This window comes from Trachypithecus francoisi, unplaced genomic scaffold (genome assembly GCF_009764315.1).
Source record: "Trachypithecus francoisi isolate TF-2019V2 unplaced genomic scaffold, Tfra_2.0 Lachesis_group8, whole genome shotgun sequence".
In the NCBI taxonomy this organism is placed as follows: domain Eukaryota; kingdom Metazoa; phylum Chordata; class Mammalia; order Primates; family Cercopithecidae; genus Trachypithecus; species Trachypithecus francoisi.
The window spans coordinates 38,267,546-38,290,120 of NW_022681473.1; the positions used below are offsets into that span (position 1 = coordinate 38,267,546).

Sequence of the window (22,575 nt, forward strand, 5' to 3'; positions counted from 1 at the left end):
GATGCTTCTGATTATTTTGAGGTATGTTCCTTCAATGTCTAGTCTGTTAAAAGTGTTATCAGCTGGGTGCGGTGGCTCTCGCCTGTAATCCCAGCACTTTGGGAGGCAGAGGTGGGCAGATCACGAGGTCAGGAGATCAAGACCATCCTGGCTAACATGGTGAAACCCCATCTCTAATAAAAGTACAAAAAAAAAATTAGCCGGGCATGGTGATGGGCGCCTGTAGTCCCATCTACTCTGGAGGCTGAGGCAGGAGAATGGCGTGAACCTGGGAGGCAGAGCTTGCAGTGAGCCAAGATAGTGCCACTGCACTCCAGCCTGGGCGACAGAGCGAGACTCTGTCTCAAAAAAAAAAGAAAAAAAGAAAAAAAAAAGACTGTTATCATGAAGGAATGTTGGATTTTATCAAAGGTTTTCTCTGCATCTATTAAGATGATCAAATGATTTTTGTTTTTGATTCTGTTTATGTGGTGAACCATATTCATTGATTTGCGTATGTTGCACCCACCTTGCATCCCAGAAATAAAGGCCACTTGATCATGGTGAATTAACTTTTTGATGTGCTGCTGGATTCAGTTTGCTAGTATTTTCCTGAGCATTTTTGTGTCTATGTTTATCAGGGATACTGGCCTAAAGTTTTCTTTTTTCATTATGTCTCTGCCAGGTTTGGGTATGGGGACTGGATTTTTTTTTTTTAAGAATGCTAAAAATAGGTCCCCAATTTATTCTGGCTTATAGGATTTCTGCTAACAGGGATGCTTCTAGCCTGACGGGGTTCCCTTTGTAGGTGATCTGGAAAAGATATCATTTTTTTCTAGCAATTATTGCTATTTTTTTCCTTTACACTCAATGACTATTCCCTGGAATGAAGCTTAGTCATTTAGAAACTCATAGACGTTCAGCTAAATCTAAATCTCATCCTTTTGATCCGTGATCATTGGTGCAGACTGTGCACCAATAGTGACATCTATTGTCACTATTGTGTCACTATAGTGACATCTATAACTAGATAAAACAATCATTAACAAAAGCCAAAGTCCAAAACTAAATCTTCACCTGAAGGAAAAATGGACTTTGTTTTATGCAAATTGCTACATAAACTTTTAAAATTTAACAAAGTGAGATAAGCAGTGCATTTATAAACTTGGTATCCTCAGTAGTGAGACCATTTATAGAGTTGTCATTTACTGAATTCCACCTATGCCTGCTCCTGTATCAGCAACTTTATAAGTATTATCTTATTTAACCCTTAAAACTATGCTACATAGTATGATTCTCATTTTATAGGTGACACTACATCAAAAGTTTTCATAACTTTGCTCAAACCTGTAGGGTGGAACAGAGCTTGGAAAGGAACCCCGATTTTTCCCAGACTATAACCTGTCCACTATCACATCTTGCCTTCTTAATACTAAATATAGTTCTATCTTACAAAGTCACCAGTTGATTTTTAGCCCCTCCTCCTCCATTAGTTGTATTTCATGCAAGATTTACAAGTTTAGTTAGTTACTTGAAGCCTGAAACCTTTAATCAAGATATAAGATCTCTCTTGGGGAAAAACATATATATGGCTTAATAGTGGATGAGCAGACAGAGCCACATTTCCTAAAAATCATATCATTACTTTTGAGAAGGATCACTATGAGTCAATCCTTATGAAGAAATTACACAGAAGTGCCTAAATTTAACACATAGAGATAAAAATCAAACAAAACTGTTTCTATTATTAAGTATTATGAGGTCTACTTGCTCTTCTTTTTCATTTGTTTTCTGTTGCATTAGTCTGTTCTCACACTGCTAATAAAGACCTGCCAGAAACTGGATAATTTATAAAAGAAAGATGTTTAATTGACTCACAGTTCCACACGGCTCAGGAGGCATCACAATCATGGCAGAAGGCAAAGGAAGAGCAAAGTCATATCTTACATGGCGGAAGGCAAAAGAGCTTGTGCAGGCGAACTCCCATTTATAAAACCATCAGATCTCATGAGACTTATTCACTACCACAAGACCAGTATGGGGAAAACTACCCCAAGATTCAATTATCTTCATCTAGCCCTGCCCTTGACACATGGGGATTACTATAATTCAGTGTGAGATATGGTGGGGACACAGCCAAACCACATCATTCCACTCTGGCCCCTCCCAAATCTCATGTCCTTATGTTTCAAAACCAATCATACCTTCCCAACAGTTTCCCAAAGTCTTAACTCATCTCAGCATTAACTCAAAAGTCCACAGTCCAAAGTTTCATCTGAGACAAGGCAAGTCCATTCCACCTAAGAGCCTGTGAAATCAAAACAAGTTAGTTACTTTCTAGATACAATGGTGTACAGGCATTGGGTAAATTCAGCCACTCCAATGGGAGAAATTGACCAAAACAAAGGGGCCACAGGCCCCATGCAAGTCCGAAATCCATTGGGGCAGTCAAATCTTAAAGCTCTGAAATGATCTTCTCTTACCGTGTGTCTCACATCTAGGTCACACTGATGCAAGAGGTGGGTTCCCATGGTCTTGAGATGCTCCTCCCCTGTGGCTTTGCAGGATACAGCCTCCATCCTGGCTGCTTTCACAGGCTGGCATTGAGTGTCTGTGGCTTTTCCAGGCACACAATGCAAGCTGTCAATGGATCTACTATTCTGGGGTCTGGAGGATGGTGGCCCTCTTCTCATAGCTCCACTAGGCAATGTCCCAGTGGGGACTCTGTGTGAGGGCTCCAACCCCACATTTCTTTCCACACTGCCCTAGAAGAGGTTCTCCATGAGGGCCCTGTCCCTGCAGCAAACTTCTACTTGGACATCCCTGTGTTTCCATACATCCTCCGAAATCTAGGCAGATTTCCCAAACCTCAATTTTTGACTTCTGTGTACCTGCAGACTCAACATCATGTGGAAACTGCCAAGGCTTGGGGCTTGCACCCTCTCAAGTCATGGCCTGAGCTGTACGTTGGCCCCTTTTAACCATAGCTGGAGTGGCTGGGATGTAGGACACAATGTCCTTAGGCTGCACAGAGTAGGGGTGCCCTGGGACAGGCCCATGAACCCAATTTTTCCTCCTACGCCTCTGAGTCTGTGATGGGAGGGACTGCCATGAAGACCTCTGACATGCCCTGGAGACATCTTCCCCATTGTCTTGGTGGTTCACATTTGGCTCCTCATTACTTATGCAAATTTCTGCAGTCAGCTTGAATTTCTCCTCAGAAAATGGGTTTTTCTTTTCTATCACATTGTCAGGCTGCAAGTTTTCCAAACTTTTATGCTCTGCTTCCCTTTTAAACCTAAGTTCTAATTCCAAACCATATTATTGTGAAACATACAATTAAGTGCTTTTAACAGCACCCAAGTCACCTATTGAATGCTTTGCTGCTTAGAAATTTCTTCCTCCAGATGCTTTAAATCATCTCTCTCAAGTTCAAAGTTCCACAGATCTGTAGAACTGGGGCAACATGCCACCAGTCTTTTTGTTATAGCATAACAAGGGTCACCTTTGCTCCAATTTCCAGCAAGTTCCTCATCTCCAACTGAGAACACCTCTATCTGAACTTCATTGTCCATATCACTGTCAGCATTTGGGATCTTGGTCAATACCATTCAACAAGTCTCTAGGAAGTTCCAAACTTTCTTTCTTTCTTCCTTCCTTCCTTCCTTCCTTCCTTCCTTCCTTCCTTCCTTCCTCCCTCCCTCCCTCCCTCCCTCCTTTCTTTCTTTCTTTCTTTTTTTTTTTTTTTTTGAGATGGAGTCTTGTTCTGTCACCTAGGCTGGAGTGCAATGGTATAACCTCGGCTCACTGCAACCTTCAACCTCTGCCTCGCAGGTTCAAGCAATTCTTCTGCCTCAGCCTCCCAAGTAGCTGGGATTACAGGCACCCACCACCATGCCTGACTAATTTTTATATTTTTAGTAGAGATGGGGTTTCACCATGTTGGCCAGACTGGTCTCAAACTCCTGACCTCAGGTGATTGGCCCACCTCGGCTTCCCAAAGTGCTGGGATTACAGGTGTGAGCCACTGCACCTGGCCAGAAGTTCCAAACTTTCTCACATTTTTCTGTCTTTCTCTGAGCCCGCCAAACTGTTCCACCATCTGCCTGTTACCCAGTTCCAAAGTCACTTTCACATTTTTGGATATCTTTACAGAAGCACCCTACTCTACCAGCACCAATTTACTGTATTAGTTCGTTCTCATGCTGCTAACAAAGACACACCAGAGACTGGGTAATTTATAAAGGAAAGGGATTTAATTGACTCACACTTTCACATGGCTAGAGAGGCCTCACAATCATGGTGGAAGGCAGAGGAAGAGCAAAGTCACATCTTACATGGCGGCAGGTGAGAGAGGTTGTGCAGGGGAACTCCCATGTATAAAACTATCAAATTTCATGAGATGTATTCACTGCCACAAGTACAGTATGGAGAAACTGCCCCCATGATTCAATTATCTCCACCTGGCCCACCCTTAACATGTGGGGATTATCACAATTCAAGGTGAGATTTGGGTGGGGACACAGCCAAATCATATGATTTGGTTGTGTGTGTGTGTGTGTGTATGTGTGTGTGTGTTTGTGTGTGTGTCTGTGTGTATGTGTATGTATGTGTTTGAGGTTGCTTTAATCCCATGGGCATTGGAGGCTTTTCTTTCTTTGGTGACTAAAAGTAAGTACATCAATAAGTCAGGTTTACTGGCAGAAATCAGGGCATCCAAGCATATCAGCGGCAGTGTGTGGGTTTTCCTACACCTGGATGGGAATGCTTGTGCGTGTGGGAGGGTGCTTTTCCACAAGATGTCATAGGATGGTCCCTTCTTGATCTCAAGCATTTCTCCAGTGGAGACTTTGCCAGAGAGTGGGTGCTGGAGTATTAGAACATTCTGGAAACTTCTGTGATAAGTAACAAAGTACCAATAACTGGCTTAAAAGTTAGCCTGAAGCAATTGCAGAAAGTCAGCCAAATTTATTCCCTGAATTTATTCCAGGGTCTGATACATCTCCCTTCAAGAGAGAGTGACCATATGTTTTGGTTTTTGCTTAGGACAGTCTCAGTTTATGTCTCTGCTCAGTATTATAGCATGATTTTTTTTTTCACTGTCAAAGTGTTAGGATGATGAATCATAAAAAATTACATCCTACCACCATTTATAGATGACCCTCCTATCGTTGCAGCTCCATACTCCTACTAGAGTGTAGATATCTTGGGCATATACACCACATTCCATTTACCTTTGCACACTTCCTCAGCATAAGCTTTTAATCTTTTACATAGCTTCCACTCAATGAATGCTTGTTCTAGTAAATCAGCATCAACATTAATGTGGCCATAGTTAAAAAAAAAAAAGAAAAGAAATCAACTGTTACTAGTAGTATGTATGGATAAACTATTGTGCGGTAGACATTATGCTGAGCACTGATTTATGTTATCTTGGTACTCATAACTACTGGATAAGGCAATCTATTTTACAAAAGATAAAGCTCAGAGACACTAAGTAATCAGCCTACATTTTATAGTTAGTAAGTAATAGAGTAGAAATGAAATTTACTTGCATTTGATGCCCAAGCCCAAAATTCTGTTATTCTTCCTGCCTTGTCCTGACTACATATGCCAAGTATCCTTTTAGAATGCTTTTACAGTTTATAATACATCATAGTATGAAAGCCTCAAAACATCCCCTCAAGGTAAGTAATGTCATCTTAATTTTAAGGTAAGGATTATGATGCTCAAAGGGTTTGTTTGTTTGCTTGTTTGTTTTGCTCAAGGTCAAAGGATACTTTTGCTCAAGTTTATAGACTAGTAGTAGAATTGGACTCACACTCAGTTTCTTTCATTTCAAATTCCACATTCTTTTGACCTGATATTAAAAAAAAATACTCAAAGTGGGGAAAGAGATCACCCAGTGACATCCTTGGCCTCCTAACATTAGTTATGCTCTCCTCGCCCTATCTCAACCCTCCTTTCTCAGGAAAGGATAGCTTTCTGAGGAAAGCTCAAAATACACAGCTTTTAAATTTATACTGATGATCAATTCTTAAAAATAAAATAGTGCATGTATTTGGCTCACAATGTATTTTCTTCAGATTTTTATCAAAAGTAATTATGATGAAAAATCTCATAGTATTTCTCTCCTGATAAATATTTTTTTTCTAGTAAACCATGTTTTTCTCAATAGAAAAACCACAGGTATCCTAAACATCTCACAGACTTCAAGCAAAGTCTAATAATTTGAAAACATACTTAGCAAGAGGCAAGAAGTGGGATCCTGAACTTGGAATGTAGTAGATAAACATAATCTCACCCATATAGGCAGTTCTACAAATAGTTATATTTAAAAATAAGTAGAAACCAGCTTCTCCAACCTGTGTTTGTCTCATGGAGGTACTGGTATTGTACACTTCCCCATTAATCTTTCTTTCTAATCCTCTAGAATTTTAAAATATACACAACGAGAACATTTGCAAATGTGCTTTCTTTACAGATTCTCCAGGTTCTGGTTTGTGATTTTCCATAACACTGTTGCTCCATAGGTGGACTACAATAATGCTGACTTGGGAAAGCTTGAAACATTTGCAAAGTGGGCCATATTCTTGTTTCCACAGTGTAAAAATAAATTGAAGTTAAACTTAGAAGATACAACAGCTGTAAACACCTACCAATCTTGTCCAGCTTGCCTTATTTTGTTGTTATTGTTCTGTTTTGTTTTGTTTTGTTTTAGGCTTTTAGCATGCTGAAGCCATGGTTTTTAATTTCTGTCTCTAGCGATAAGCGGAAAAGAAGGATGAGGAAGGGGCTTTGCTGGCCCAACCAGAAACAGAAGCTAAGAACCCATGACTGTATTCTCTCTTTTAGACACCCCTGCATCACAGAACAAAGATGAATAAAGATTTTTTTTTCACACATTTGTAAGAACATTTGTAAGAATATTTCCAACCTAAGGTGCAAGTAGCTCATGTGAAAAGATAGAGAGAAATGATATAACAATGCACAAAACAAGGGACTACATCATTGCAATGAAATAGAGAGGATTTCCATAATTTAGACATTACACAGAATTTCTAGATATAGAATAGTTCCCATCAAGGGAACTCCAGATCAGAAATTTGGCTTTTGTCCTCCTGGGTCAGGAAGTATTATAGGTGATAATATGGTAGCTTCTGTTTTACTTTCCTAGACTCTGTTCTTTTCAGAATAGTATTGGAAGTTGCAAATGTTGAAATGTGATAGATGTAATAACAATAGCATTTTTGAAATTCCTGTGATATGCTTCCTTGTATGATGTCGTTGACACTTATCTTTAATTCTCACCACAGACTAGTTAAAAGGGCCCCATTTCCATTTTAAAGATGAGTATGCTAAATACCAAAGAAAGGAAGCAACTTGTTCAAGGTGATAAAGTTGGCAAACAGCTGAGCAAAACTTTGAGTCTGGCTTTATCTGATTCATATGCCTTCAGTCTTCATTCTTAATAAGAGCTTCCACTTAATGAGCACCTAAGTACATATCAGTCAGTTGACATTTATTATTTCATTTAAGTTCGTAAAATGTATCCCCAAACCATAAGCAGGGCCACCAAGAGCAACCTTCATTTTACAAAAGAGCTATACATAAAATAAAATAAATCCAAGCCACCCAGAAAGGGAGTAAAAACTTTACATAGAATTTGTATAAGTATCCCTATAGTCAGAAAGGCAGGTTGGAAAGTTGTGCTAAATTATTCTGGCACTTTTCCCCCTACCATGCCTTGTCTATGGATTAGGTATAATCCTGAGTTTCACGATAAAGAAACTTCAACTCAAAGAGTTAAAGCCACTTTCCCCAAAGTTGCTAAATGGCTGAGCTGAAACTTGAATTCAGACTTGTCTGATTTTAATGTGAGGAAAAGCATTCCTGATTAATTGAAGTCATTTCTAAATAGGCACCTGAAAAGCTGACTTCTAATGGGAACTCTATTTATGAGTAATTTTCCATGCATCATGACCCAAAGCAAAACCTTCCAGGGTCTGACAACTTAGTGAAGAAATCAAGGCTTTTCAGAATTTTCAGATACATGAATACACACAAACATCACTAAGAGGCTGAGCACTTGAAGAAGAGGGGTGATCTGAGGCTGGACCTCCATTATCATCACCTTGGTCACTTATAAAGGTGGATAGCGATGTCTTTGATTTGCCACTAACACTTGAGAACATAGTTACTCATATCATGGTAGTATCAAAAGAAAGTCTTGCAAAAATGTGTTGTACAGTAGTAACTATAACATATAGTTTTTTAGCAGTGACTCAATTGGGTGATAATGTGCGTCATATAAATGGGATACATTTATTTGTGTATTCCCAGTGATGGCAAATATTCACTGGTTTTCAGTTTAGAAAATATGCAAAAGTCATTTATTCAGAGTGATGCCTAGTGATGGGCCAAGGTGGCATAAAGAACACTGGAATTGCCAAGAAATGGAAGACTGAAGAGTTCCATTGGTAACTGATAGAATTGCCTCTGAGCTTGTGTGAAGTGTATTTCCAAAGAATTTGAGTAATACAAATCACTCAATATTAAATCTTGTTTGAATTTAATTGAAGTTATATTTGTTTATAAAGTATTTAAGAATTTCTTCCTTTTTTTGAGGCCTATTCAAACATCCTGTTTAAGTGCCTATAAGCCTGAACCAAATAAGACACTTCCCCTTCATGCTTATTTAGCAAAATTGAGCCCATAGCAGATCATGCTGGTTTTCCCCTTTGCCATTCTACAATGGCGTGGACGACTGGGATCCATGAGACAATTAGCCAAGGACCTTGAACTTCATGCTCAGTTGCCCTCCCAACTGAATATTCTGCTTAAATGTTCTACTTGTTTACTGTGGAACAGTGCTGGCATTAGTCTGTTTTAATATTAAATAATATTCTCTGCTGACCTTTCTAAGTGGACTCTGAAATTTGCCTTCTAAAAGTTTGAGTCAACATCTCTTTTCACATTTGTTAAGTGTCTGTAGAATGTGTGAATAAATGTTTAGCCACAGTCACATTTAGTTACAATGAATTATAGGAATGGATAGGATAGAATATAAACTCAGTTTTTATTTTCATGGAAACATGTTTGTGAACAGATAAATATTTCAACCTAAATAAAATCTTGAAAAAGTTTTGATTTTTTTTTCAGTAAAAGAGGAATTAAACATAAATTGTGAACATGGAAGAGACTCCTAGCATTCATGTAATTTAGTTTAATTTACTGAGTGTCTACTATGGGATAGGAACTTCTAGATACTAAGAGTACATTGGAGAGTAAATAGACAAAGTCCTTCAGGGGCTTACATTCCAGTAGAGGGATGCTAGCATTTAAAATATATAGTATATTAGTAGAGGATACATTTCTTGGAGAAAATTTACAGCTGTGAAGGGAGATTTTGAGTGTTAGGGTCTGCAATTTAAATAGGTTGATCAAGGAAGGTGACATTTGAGCAGACTTGAAAAGGTAATTTAATTACTTATGTTGATTTAATTATCTTGCTATTAATCTGATATATTCTCATTTTTACAAATGTGGCCACTAAGAATCAGAGAAATTAAGCGATATGTCCAAAATAACAAGATACCTTAGTAAGAGACTGTAAAAAGAGACTTGGTCTTTTGTTGTGGCTAAAGAATGTTTTCCACTTAACACAGATAGCCTTGGAGGGCAACCATTTTTCTAATAAGGATATTTGAATGAAACTGGAGTGTCAAATCCTCAACTCAAATTCTTCAACCTTCCAGCATTCTCACATTACCCTTCTCTTTGAGAGAGAGAGAGAGAGGAAGGCAGAAAGGCAGGAAGGCAGGAAGGCAGGAAGGCAGGAAGGAAGGAAAGAAGGAAGGGAGGGAGGGAGGGAGGGAAAGAAAGGAAAGAAAGGAAGAAAGGAAGAAAGGAAGGAAGGAAGGAAAGAAGGAAGGAAGGAAGGAAGGGAGACAGAGAGAAAGAAAGAAGAGAGAAAGAAAGAGAAGAAGAAAGAAAGAAAAGAAAGAAGAAAAAAGAAAGAAAGAAAGAAAGAAAGAGAAAGAGAAGAAAGAAGAAAGAGAAAGAAAGAAAGAAGAGAGGAAGAGAGAAAGAAAAGAAAGAGAAAGAAAGAAAAAGAAGAAAGAAAAAAAAAAAAAAGAAAGAAAGAAAGAAGAAAGAAAGAAAGAAAAGAAGAGAAAAAAGAAAAATAAAAGTAAGCTCAACCTTCGGACTTTGATAGAATCAAATACCAAGTGGTCTTTTCCTCTTCAATCTCAAGATCATAAAGATCCCGGGAGATCTTTCTCATTTTCTGCTTCTGCTGTATTCTCTATGTCCTTTGTGAGTTTTACTTCCATCTCTACCACCATTTTGAGCCTAAAGTGGAACACAAACTTCTTTCCCTTTAATTTAATGAGAAAATAACAATACAATGTCAATGACGTAGCAAGTTTTCCCTAAAGGTTGGGAGTAAAGAAGGAATTATCCCCCAGCACAGCATAACAAAAAGTAATACTTAATATGAGTTATTCCCATTATTAAAATCTCATCAGCTCTTCCTTACACTAGGATATTTTTTGAGAAATGTCCGTGCCACCAGCCAGATTTTTGTGCCACTTCTTTTCTTCACTCCTACAACGTCTCCAATATCATTCCCATGGACTAAAAAGAAAAAAAAAAAATTAAAGGTCTGTTTATTTGCAAGCGGAGTTCTTTTATCTTCCCCACCTGCTCATCAGATTGACTCTTTCTATATTCATAAAGATACCAGCCAATCAAGAAGCCTCTGTTGTGGGCCATATATTTTACAGCTTACAGGAAGAGCAGGACTTCTGGATTTGTAGTCTTTTCTCTTTTATGATAAAATTCTTGGACATGGCAGTTACTATTTCTATGAAAAGCAAGCAAACAAACAAACAAACAAAAAATCTTGGGCATGGTTTTCTCCCTATCAATCTCTGTAAGCAGAAGTAAGCATTATATTGAATTATCCTCTTCAAGGTAGGAATTACTCAATTCCTCCTGGAAGGTGGCAATGGCCACAGTTGTTTTGCAGTTTGTTTTTTTAAGCCATAATTTCTTTTAAAGTATAGTTTGGCATCACCAATTTGCCTCCCAGAAATATGTTTGACAGTCATGCTCATTGAGAGAAAGCCCTATGGGGAGGACTACTTTCACTATTTCAGTTAAGCAGCTTATTCACATTGTGAGGAATTCTTTGAGCCTTCCTTGATATTCATTGAACTGAAATATGTAAAATTATTATAATAGATTAATTTTTCTGAAACGTAGTTTTAATCTTGCCACTTTCTAGTTTAAAATAATAACAGGGCCGGGCGTGGTGGCTCACACCTGTAATTCCAGCACTTTGGGAGGCTGAGGTGGGCAGATCACTAGGTCAGGAGATCAAGACCATCCTGGCTAACATGCTGAAACCCCATCTCTATTAAAAACACAAAAAATTAGCCGGGCATGGTGGCGGGTGCCTGTAGTCCCAGCTATTTGGGAGGCTGAGGCAGGAGAATGGCGTGAACCTGGGAGGCGGAGGGGGCAATGAGCTGAGATCGTGCCATTGCACTCCAGCCTGGGGGACAGAGTGAGACTCTGTCTCAAAAAAATAAAAAATAAAATAAAAACAGAACAAAGTGATGGCCATTTTATTCTTCTACACCACTCCTACTCCCATTGGCTTTGAGAGCAGATGAAGGAAGACAGCAATTTAATGAAAGTCTAGTCTCAAATGGCCAAGGCTTGTTCATGCATTTTCTTCTCTTTCATTCTAGGCCAAAATGACCACGGTATGCAGAGTTCACTCTTAGTAACATTGCAACAATAGTGTTTTTTGTTATGTTTTGTTTTGTTTTTAATGCCCCATTTTTCCAGTTCTTTACCTTTTTCTCCTTTGGTAGCATTTAATGTCATTAAACTCTTTCTTTCCCATTACAACTTGCTGCATGCAAATTGCTGAACTATTTTACATTGCAGAGACTACTAATGTTAGCAATTACAAATTTAACTTCTTAACATGTGGGTGATTGAATAGCAGGACCTTGTTAAGGCTATATATAAGTAACAGGTGATGGTGTTTATATTCTGTCAGGATCTCAAGCCTTACATGAAATGAGTGAAATACAAAAGGCAATGTTTGGTGCACATGAGAGACGGTAGAGGCGCTACAGGGATTTCTTCAGATCAAAGAAGCATATTTTCCCTCCGTCTTCTCTGTATATTAGCATTTCTGATATAACAATGTGCCTTCTAATTGATGAGGTCATTGAATGTACTGGGTTGTTTTTTTTTTTCACCTAAAAAGTTAGGAATAATTGCTGCTGTGCTTTACAATCTGCATGAACTTTGCATGGAGTGAGTCTTTATGGAATTAAGAAGAGAGTTTGAGGACAATGAATGCTACCAAAGGGAGAAAAGGGTAAATATGTAGAAAATAACTGAAAATTAAATTACTGAATAGATGCTGTGCCTTATAATCAATGAAATGTTGAAAGCAAGGAATACTTTCCTAAGAGGCATAAAGATCCCTTCACATCCCAGGTATTAACCACTCTACTCCCTACTGCTTCAAAATTCAGGACTTATTGAAGTCATGTAGATAATACTGTACTACACAAAGTTTAATTAAAACCAGCAGTACTCACTAACTCTTTAGTTATAGGTTTCTAATATATACCTTTAGAACCTTACTGATGATAATATTTTGAGCCATTATTAACTTGACCTATACAAGGGGGTTACATGTCTTATCGATTGAATATTAACAATTAGATAGTTTAAACGTGAAGCTATAAAGTAGTCAAGTCTCTGAAAGCTAAATAAAGTTCCGATTTTTTGCTGAGATCACTACAACAAAAACCTCATATATAATTGGAATACCTCATGATACAAATAATTAAAAGCACAGGTTAAGGTAAATATATGAAAGACCAAGCTTTTCATTAACATTTATGTATCAACTCTCCAAATATAGCAGAGCAATTTAAACAGAGGACACAGATAGCTTTTGGGAGAGTCTTCATATTTTTATTGGTAACTAAAAGTATATTTTAGCCATCTGATTAGCTCTTTTTGGGGTCTAATTCAAATTCATGAAGCAAAGATTTATTCAGTTATCCAGATGTGAAAAGCAAAATAAAAACAAAAAAAAAATTTGTTTTTATTGTTGACTGGAAATGCTTCTGTCTTTGGGCATAACGGATAATTTTAGTTTTCTTCTTTTTAAAAATTATTTTTTATTTTCTACAATGGCTATAATTTTTTGGGTATATGTACTAGACTTTGCTTCTGTCTTCAAGGAAATGGTCATTTGCAACAGCTGACAGACTCCTACAGCCAGTTACATAGAGATTCCCTAAAATAGGCAAGATGACGGCAGACTACAAACTGAGTACTAAGGGAGGCTACGTTCTATAGGAGTTGACGTGGAGAGGCAGCGAAACCTTCATAGAGTAGAGAAAACTCGTGCTAGATCTTGTAGAATAGACAGGCTTTGTAGAGGTGGAGATGGAGAAAGCCACTGAAGAAGGAGGAGAAGCAAGAACAAAATTAGAAATTGCACTGGAGGTACTTTGGAACAATTGACAGAGTTTAAAGAGAGCAGAAACAGGAATTTATAACTGGATTGTTACCTTCCTTCTCTCATTTGTCCTGGTCCTAATTCTAACTTAGCCTGCGGGTACAGTTATTGTAACCCGATAAAAATAAGAGAAAGACAAGATAAAGTTGAAGGCTATAAATAATTTGTTAATTAATGGCAAATCAATTTTTCTGAGTCCTAGTGGAAAGAAAGAAAAACTATGATGTTCAAGAGTTCTCTGCTGTAAGCACAGATAGTAGCCAATGAGGTAGATATTATTATCTTTCATTTTACGATCAGAACAAAGAGAGTCAGGAAGTTTAAGACTGAAAAACCTTGCAAGGTCTTATTATCCCTGTGTTCCAGGTGAAGTTCAGAAATGTTAAATGACTTATGAAATGTATCACGGCTTTCTCGTGGTTGAGCCAGGACCCAAGCAAAGGTCTCTGGATTCCTAGTCCTTTGCTCCTTTCCCTCCACAGCCACTGCCTCAGACAATTGCAGGCACACAGCCTTCACTTTCCCTTCCTCAGGAGGGAGACACTGCTGAGGATTGTGTTTGCATTTTACAGATTCCGTCTCACGAATTAAAAATGCTGAGGTGGTCAACTGTTATCAATTCTATGTTTCCCAGTAATGTTTAACCTTAAGTAAGAAAACAAAAATCTAAGAGATAAAACAGCATGTTATCTGGCCAGTCCATTCCACCCCCAGTGGTTATAATTTCAGAACACGTCTGAATTCCTTCTCCGTGGCTATGCTTTAGGAGAGGAGCAGACAGCTCTTTGCCAGGGTCAGATTTCAAATTCTCATCTATTGGTGCCAATACCACCACCAGATTCTTCTTTGAAGTCAACTTTTGAGATCTTCCCTAAGTACACCTTGGTGTCTGAAGATTCGCACAAGTGCCTCTGGTAATCATTTTCTTCAGGGAATCACAGCCTCCCCTCTCAGCAAAGCATCCACTGTACTGAACTTTGCTTTTGAAAACGTCTTTTTCCTGAGACCTCACTGGAAGAAACTCTCTGGTGTCATACTTTCCAGTATGGAGGCGAAGAACTTTGCAATTTGGGATTATGTTGTATTTGCAGCCCTCTTTTTCGTTTCCTCTGGAATTGGGGTGTTCTTTGCCATTAAGGAGAGGAAAAAGGCAACTTCCCGAGAGTTCCTGGTTGGGGGAAGGCAAATGAGCTTTGGCCCTGTCGCCTTGTCTCTGACAGCCAGCTTCATGTCAGCTGTCACGGTCCTGGGGACCCCTTCTGAAGTCTACCGCTTTGGAGCATCCTTCACAGTCTTCTTCATTGCTTATCTATTTGTCGTCATCTTAACATCAGAGCTCTTTCTCCCTGTGTTCTACAGATCTGGTATCACCAGCACTTATGAGGTAAGATGATTTCTCCATTCTTCTCTGTTATTTATTTATTTTTTCATCCGCTTGATGGTAGCACCTGGTAGTTGAAGAACATTCACTGATTTTCAGGACAATTACACATTATGAGAAAGACATTAAAAGGTTTTTTTTAAAAAGCCTAAGCTTTGGAGAGAGACATACCTATTTTCCCATCTATAGAAAGAAAATAACGCTGACAATCCCACAGGGCTATTTTAATGATTAAATGAGGACCTCTATGTAAGCACTTAATGTATGGTCTCACTTGTAGGAGCCTTGCAATAAAGAGGGCTGATGTTATTTTTTATTATTATGAACATCATCATTCTGAAAAGCAAACAGAACATTTATCATGAGTATGGCAATCTTCCAGCTAAGAAAATTGAGATACAGATAAATGACCTAGTTAAGATTTTTGAATAGTAAAGTGACCTGAGAACCTAATTTTTTCTGTATCTCTACTTAGTGGCCTTTCCGTCAGAGAGTAGCGGGCATTTTAATACAAATTATAATGAGACTCTAATTTTTAATGAGGGAATGGAAATATTTTTGAAAAATACAAAACATTTTAACAGGAAGGAACTGCTAAATAATACAAATATGGGAATTATTTAATGAGAGGGAAATGAGATAGTGGTGTTTTGTCTTTACAATGATTCTCAATGAAGACATCATGTTCAAAATTGAATTTGCATGCTCAATATAGAAGTGTGATAAAAAATAAGTTTCTATTGATAAGGTGTTTATTTTCATTATCCGGCATCACTACTAAGTCACTGCAGAAGACTCAAAAGAGACCTATTTTTTAAAAAAAAATCTGTAAGCTAAATGACTATGAAACATTATTCTAGCCTTCAAAAGCCACTCAAGCAAATGAACACTTTTTAGGAACTCTTAAAATGTGTTATTGATTTCACAGTTTTATGGAATGTAATTTTTATGACTATACTCAGTAAATACTCAGTAAGCATCTACTCTTAAGATACTTAAAAAGGCACTCCTTTTTTTCCCATTTATTTATTTATTTATTTATGAGATGGGGCTTTTGCTATGTTGCCCGGGCTGTTCTCAAACTCCTGGGCTCAAGTGATTCTCCTGAATCAACCTCCTGAGTGTCTGGGACTACAGGGGTTTGCCACCACGCCCAGCTTGTTCTAGGCATTGTCGTAGCCCTAGGCATAAAGCATTGCACCAAGTTCCTGCTATCATGGAGCTTACTTCATAGCAGAGAAGGGCAGTCAATAAACATATACTGTGTAAGAAAATTATAATATAAATGTATACGGTATTTAACAAGGTATTAAGTACTTCTGTGAGTTCCTTATGTGTGTTAAGTCATTTGGCCTTAAAACAACCTTTTTTAGGTAGGTACCATCACCTTCTTTTAACAGACTAGAAAACTGAGGCATATAGAATTAAGTAACTTGCTAAGTGACGTAAAGCTAGCAAGTAACAGTTTTTCAAACCAGACAGTCTACCTTTAGCTATCATATGCTAAATAACTATGCTATCCTGTCCTACAAAAAAAAAAAAAAATGGAGAAAAAGTAAAGTAAATACGATGAGACAGAGAGGAGGAATGCTGGTATGAGTGGAGAATGTCCATATTCATGGACGGTGATCATAGGAAACCTCAAGAAAAAAAGGACATCTAAATGGAGACTGGAAGAAAGCAAATAATTGCACCAGACAAGGGAAGTACATCTCAGGCTGAAGGAGTCACAGATGCAAAGGCCCTAGAAAAGGAGTGTGACTGACATGTTGAAGGACAGCATAGAAATCAGTGTGCTTGGAGAAGACAGAACAAAGGGGACAATGGTAAAAGATAAGATCAAAGAGATGGGAGTGCCCAGTTACATACAGCAGGGGTCTCAGTGGGGCTGGTGCCACACAGTGGGAGTAATTGGGATATTTGTAGGCTATTTGGTTGTCACAGTGATTAGGGGTCACCACCAATGTTTAGGGAGTTGAGGGCAGAGACATCAGATGTCTTTCAGTATGTAAAGACACACATACAATGAGTCATTTCACTCTGCACTGCATGATATGATAAGGCTGTAATGCTCAAAAACTACTGCATATAATCATATTACCTTAGTACATAGTAACTTTACAATAAAAACTTATACACACACTATAAATGAGTATATTTTCCAGAAATTAAATGAAATAAAAACATTATCTTAAAATTATTGAAAAATTTACTTACTTTGAGCAATCTGTCTATTCCATATATGCTGTTCAATTCAGGCTTAGGCGTAACTGGTTTTAGTAAAATGACTCAGTTACTGCAAAAACAACTAAACCGATTGCAACTATGTAACTGAGGAGATTTGATTCTCTTTTTAAATCTATAAATTAGTACAAGTATTGAAAATATAAAGACTTCATTGAATTTAATTTACTAAATGGTTTTCAAAATATTTACTATTTTTGCCACTACATGTTTTTAACTTTTTAGTGGCCTAATAGTAAGTAATCCAGAGTGTGTCAAGTAGACATAAGGTTGTTTTGAGATTACCTCTTGTTTTACAAAAATTGGCATTATGGCATGCAAATTAAAAGTATGGACTCTATGTCAGGCGTGGTGGCTCACGTCTGTAATCCCAGTACTTTGGGAGGCCGAGTTGGGTGGATCACCTGAGGTCAGGAGTTCAAGACTAGCCTAGCCAACATAGCAAAACCCCATCTCAACTAAAAAAAAAGCACAAAATTAGTCAGGCATGTTGGCATGCCTAATCCCAGCTACTCAAGAGGCTGAGGCATGAGAATCACTTGAACCTGGGAGGTTGCAGTGAACTACTGAGATCCACTGCACTCCAACCTGGGCAACAGAGTGAGACTCTGTCTTTAAAAAAAAAATAAAAAAAGAGTATGGACCTAAACTCTGTTGACTTGACTTTCAATGTCAGCTCTGCTACTTGCTAGCTGCATGACTTTGGCGTAAACTACTTAACTTTTGTATACCTGGTTTTCACATGTGTAAAATAGTGGTAATAAAAACATCTATCTCAAAGGATGTCTGTGAGGAGTAAATGATGTATTGTAAACAAATATGTTTAACAGAGCCTGGCAAATAGTAAATACTATGTAAGAGTGTTGCATTATTTTGATTATTGTTGTTGCTATCTTCAAATTTAAACCGCCTAGTCTGTCTGTAGTATCTTAAGTTTCTGTTTCTTTCTTCAGCCTCCATTCTCTAGTAGTTATTGAAAGATATGCTTTCTAGGGTCTTTTTAAATACCAAAGATTGAAAGAGGTGAAATCTCTTTATCCACCCTGTGAACTTTGGCCAGTTTTGAGACTTGCTTTGACCACTAGAATGTAGTCAAAGTGATGTTCTGTGAGCTTGGAGCCTAGGCCTTATGAGCTTTGTAGCTTCTGCCTTTGTCATCTTGGGATGCTGCCCTGATACTGCTGTGTAAGGAAGCTAGCATAGCTAATCTAGCTTCAGGAGCAGCAGTGGACACACAGAGAACAGAGACACCCAGCCAACAGCCAATACATGTTACCAGACCTGTGAGTGAGGCCGTCTCAGACCTCTCTCCATTGATCTTCCAAGTTACTGAAGCTACATGAGAGTCCTGATGAAACCAGAGAGATCACCCAGCCTGTCCTCAGAGTTACGAGAAATAATAAGTTTTTGGTTTTTGAGCCAATGAGTTTGGGGGTGGGTGTTATATAGCAATAGCCAACTGATTTAAATGCCTTGATATGCAGTGGGATTTCAAGACTAAGATATGCCATCTGTGCTACTATCACTACCCTGTCACAAGTCAAAGTATAGGGAATTCTTCTCACCCTCAAGTGATAATTTAGGCTTAGCTGGTTTGCAATATCATATATTTTCATTATGTCAATTGTGCAGTTTATTATTAGTCTCATAATACTATCTTCACTTTAAAGTTATTTCCTTCCTTCTCTTATCATACACTAATAAATCCACTTTGTTATTATTTACCTAATTTAATATTGGCTTATAGGCCAATGCCTACCTGTTCTCTCATTTTTTCTTGGACTTCTTGGCTTCTGAACTACTTACTTCTCTTCAATTTCAAATTTTCTTTATGATAATCCCCAGACTACTACTTCACTGTGTTTTCTTGTACAGTGGTTTCTGAGCATTTATACATTACACACTTTTTTTAGGTAAATGCTCTCCTTTTAGTTCTCCTTTAAATAACAGTGGCGGTATTTTAGTAATTATATTTATATTTTGAGAAATTCAATGTTTATCTATAAGATATTATTGAATACTATTTCAGCAGAGTAAATGGTGCTATATAATATTTGTTGCAAAAGAGATATTTAGGGTCTGAACCAACATTATGGGGCCTCTTTTTTTTTTTTTTTTGAGATGGAGTCTCGCTCTGTCGCCCAGGCTGGAGTGCAGTGGCGGGATCTCAGCTCACGGCAAGCTCCGCCTCCCGGGTTCATGCCATTCTCCTGCCTCAGCCTCCCGAGCAGCTGGGACTACAGGCGCCCGCCACCTCGCCCGACTAGTTTTTTGTATTTTTTAGTAGAGACGGGGTTTCACCGTGTTAGCCAGGATGGTCTCGATCTCCTGACCTCGTGATCCGCCCGTCTCGGCCTCCCAAAGTGCTGGGATTACAGGCTTGAGCCACCGCACCCGGCCTATGGGGCCTCTTAGGTCATCATAGGGATTAGCTTTTACTTTAGAAATGATGGGTCATTACAGTGTTTGGGAAGAGAAGTGACATGATAGGATTTGTATGTTAAGAGGATTACTCTAACTAGATATTAAGAATAATTATAGGGCTTTTACTGCTGAATCGGGGAGGTAATTGGGAGTGTACTTACATAATCTGAGCAAGAGATGATAGTAATAGGGTGGTAAGAGAGGATGAATGCAAGTAAATTTGTTTTGAAAGTGGGGGGCAAGCACCTAGATTTCTTTTATGAATTGGATGTGGGGAGGGAGAGAGAGGAGTAAAGGCTGGTTGTATGTAATTTGGGCTCAAACCAACCTGAAAAGTAGAGTTGGTATTTCCTGAGATGGAAAAGAGTATGGCTGGATCAAGTTTGGGGTTCTGAAAATAATCCATCATAATGTTGGTCAATGTCACCTCAGGTATTTTTATAAGCAGGCATGAAGCATGCAACTTCTCTGTTGCATTTTTACTTTTGACAATAGGAATAGCTTATATATACACCAAAGGTGACTATTGAATGAAGTAGTGAATACATTGAAAGGAAAAGTGGATAAATTCTTTCAGATATCGAAGTATGCAGTTGGAATAGTCTTCTTTCACAGATGAGAATACTGAAGCATAGATCACAGAGTGAGATGCCAGCAAATCTCAAACTGGAATTCAAGGAGCCTGATTTCTGATCAGGTCTTTGTTCATATAGCTTTTCCCCAGTACTATCTTTGTAATTTTACTGGGTTGACTGAATTGAGTAGAACTTAACTGAGATGTGAAAACCATTGATTTTTTTCGAGATCCCTATAGCAATATCCTCATGGCTTTACTGTTTTTCAGGATTCATTGCCCCTTAGGTTTTCCAGAATTCCTTGTGCCACCCAGTACCAAAGCTAATACTACATGTTTTTGGTTTTAGGTACACCTCCCCACTTCTAGTGCCAATCTTTGTATTCATGGTTATCTATCGCTATGTAGCATACTACCCCAAAATAAATGTCTCAAAATAACAATTTTATTTTCTCACAATTCTGCAGATTAGCAATTTTGCCTGGCTCAGATGGGCCCCATAAAATTGTGCTGGTCTCATTTGGGACCATCTCTGTGACTTCCATAAGGTAGCAAGTTGGCTAGCAGCTTGCTGGTCTAGGGGAATGCAAATGAGACAGCTTGTCCTTGTTACCTTTAGTCTCATCCTCCTGTGGGCTATCCTGAGTTCTTTATGTGATAGAAAAGAGTTCCTCTCAGAAAGAGAACACACCTCATTACAGAAGCATTTTCAAAATTTTTACTTGCATTATATTTACTAGAAATGTCTCTGTCTTAAGTTGCATTCTACTAGAAGCAGATCCTGAAACAAGGATTTGAATGCAAGTTTATCTGGGGGAAGTGATTCTAGTAAGCACTGATAGACAAGTGGCAACGTGAGACATAGAAGAAAAAGATGCCAATAAAAAAATGTAATTTTGAGCAGGTTACCACTGTGAACAACTGGGGTTCAATCCAACTGGGGATCTCTAACAGACAACATAAAGCATGTCTCAGGATTGTCCTCACTGAAAGGCAAAAAGCCAGGGTATTTTCTTTCCAAATCCATTTAGTCACTGGCTGAGTGCCAATGATAACACCCGCAAGCCTTTCTGATCTGCCCTAGGGCCGTGTGCAAAGGCTCAGAACACTCTCCAGTAGATAATCTCAGGCACATTTAGATGCCATCAACATGTACTGGAACAGTGAATGCCAATAAACTATGGATGTTGCACCCTCAGTGACCACAGCAGTCATTAAATCCTACTATAGCTCTAGTTCTGTACTTGGCATTATCATACCTCCCACCATTTGATCCATACAACATCCACTTTCAGAAGATAAAATCATGGCTTAGTGGCAGAAAATAGTCTTCCCAAGGGCACAAGATTTGAACCTAAGTTGTCTTCACCACAAACATTTCGCAGTGTTTTCTATCTTATGATATTTGAGACCGCTGACTCCTCACTGACTTCCCTTCCTCTGTAATATTTTCCTTATGTCTGGTGCCCTCATTCACATATTCACTGGAGTATACATTCTGGCTCACAGAATGTATCATCTGAAGGGAGGGCCTGAAAATAAGGTGGTTTTCTACCTCAGGTTTGGGAGAATCTGGCAGGATAAATTCAGAATGTGAGTTATTATAAAATGGAATCGCAGTTCTGCCAAGAGATGTCCTTTGTTTCAAAGAAGGGCCCATTGTAAGCCATGAAACATTTATCTGTTGTTTCTAGGGAAAGGATAACTTGGTTGTCAATCCTTGATTTAATCAAAGTGAAATTTTTAAATTCAGGAAAAAAAAAAAAACTACTATCAAGTAGAAACTACTAGCAAGAAATTTAATCCTCAAGCCAATTGATACTTTAAAACTTTATTTTGTTTTTCAATACATGTTTATTACACACTGAAAGACACGTGTTAATGTCTTCTAGAATACTTACTGAGAAAAACCTTTCCTTACCTTCAAAACAGTAAATCAGATCCTACTATTTAGTAAGTTCACAGCTACTTTTAGCTGTGAACATATCACAATTGAACATATCACAATTGCAACTTTACTTTTATTAGTATAAATATGTGTTAATGGTCACTTCATCTAATCTGTAAGATACTCTATGGTATGGACTGTATCATATTTACTTATCATTTTGTGTCAGAATGCAATATGTAAAGCAGGTAACAAATATTCGTTGAATGAATGAATATGTAAATGACAAAGATAAAAATGAATAAAAGAGAACAGTACTTGTATATATCAGGGATAGTAAATGTGGTAGGCTGAAAACAGCATACCTTCCCCAATATATATCCAGGCATAATCCCTGAAAGCTGTGAATATTACTTTACATGTATTTTTGTTTTAAAAGGGATTACTGCAAATGTGATTAAAGGATTTTGAGGTGAGAAAGTTGGGTTATCCAGAGAGGCTATATACAAATACAATCA

At 38.1% G+C, this 22,575-nt stretch overlaps 1 protein-coding gene and 1 long non-coding RNA gene across 3 annotated transcripts in view; one reads left to right on the forward strand and one right to left on the reverse strand.

Moving 5' to 3' along the window:
* Positions 1–1,886, reverse strand: part of LOC117080798 — a 72,376-nt gene extending 70,490 nt beyond the window's left edge. Inside the window, exon 1 of the long non-coding RNA XR_004435958.1 lies at positions 1,858–1,886. This is a non-coding gene — a long non-coding RNA (uncharacterized LOC117080798). The remainder of the gene's footprint in view (positions 1–1,857) is intronic.
* SLC5A12 (solute carrier family 5 member 12) overlaps positions 1–22,575 on the forward strand; it is an 88,966-nt gene that overhangs the window by 22,821 nt on the left and 43,570 nt on the right. The window contains exon 1 of one of the 2 annotated variants that reach the window (XM_033206092.1): positions 14,255–14,930. The exons of the other annotated variant lie outside the window; for it this stretch is intronic. Within the exon in view, the coding sequence (XP_033061983.1) occupies positions 14,592–14,930 (339 nt within the window). The 5' untranslated portion in view covers positions 14,255–14,591. Of the gene's footprint in view, positions 1–14,254; positions 14,931–22,575 lie in introns of those variants that run through there. 2 annotated transcript variants of the gene reach the window in all.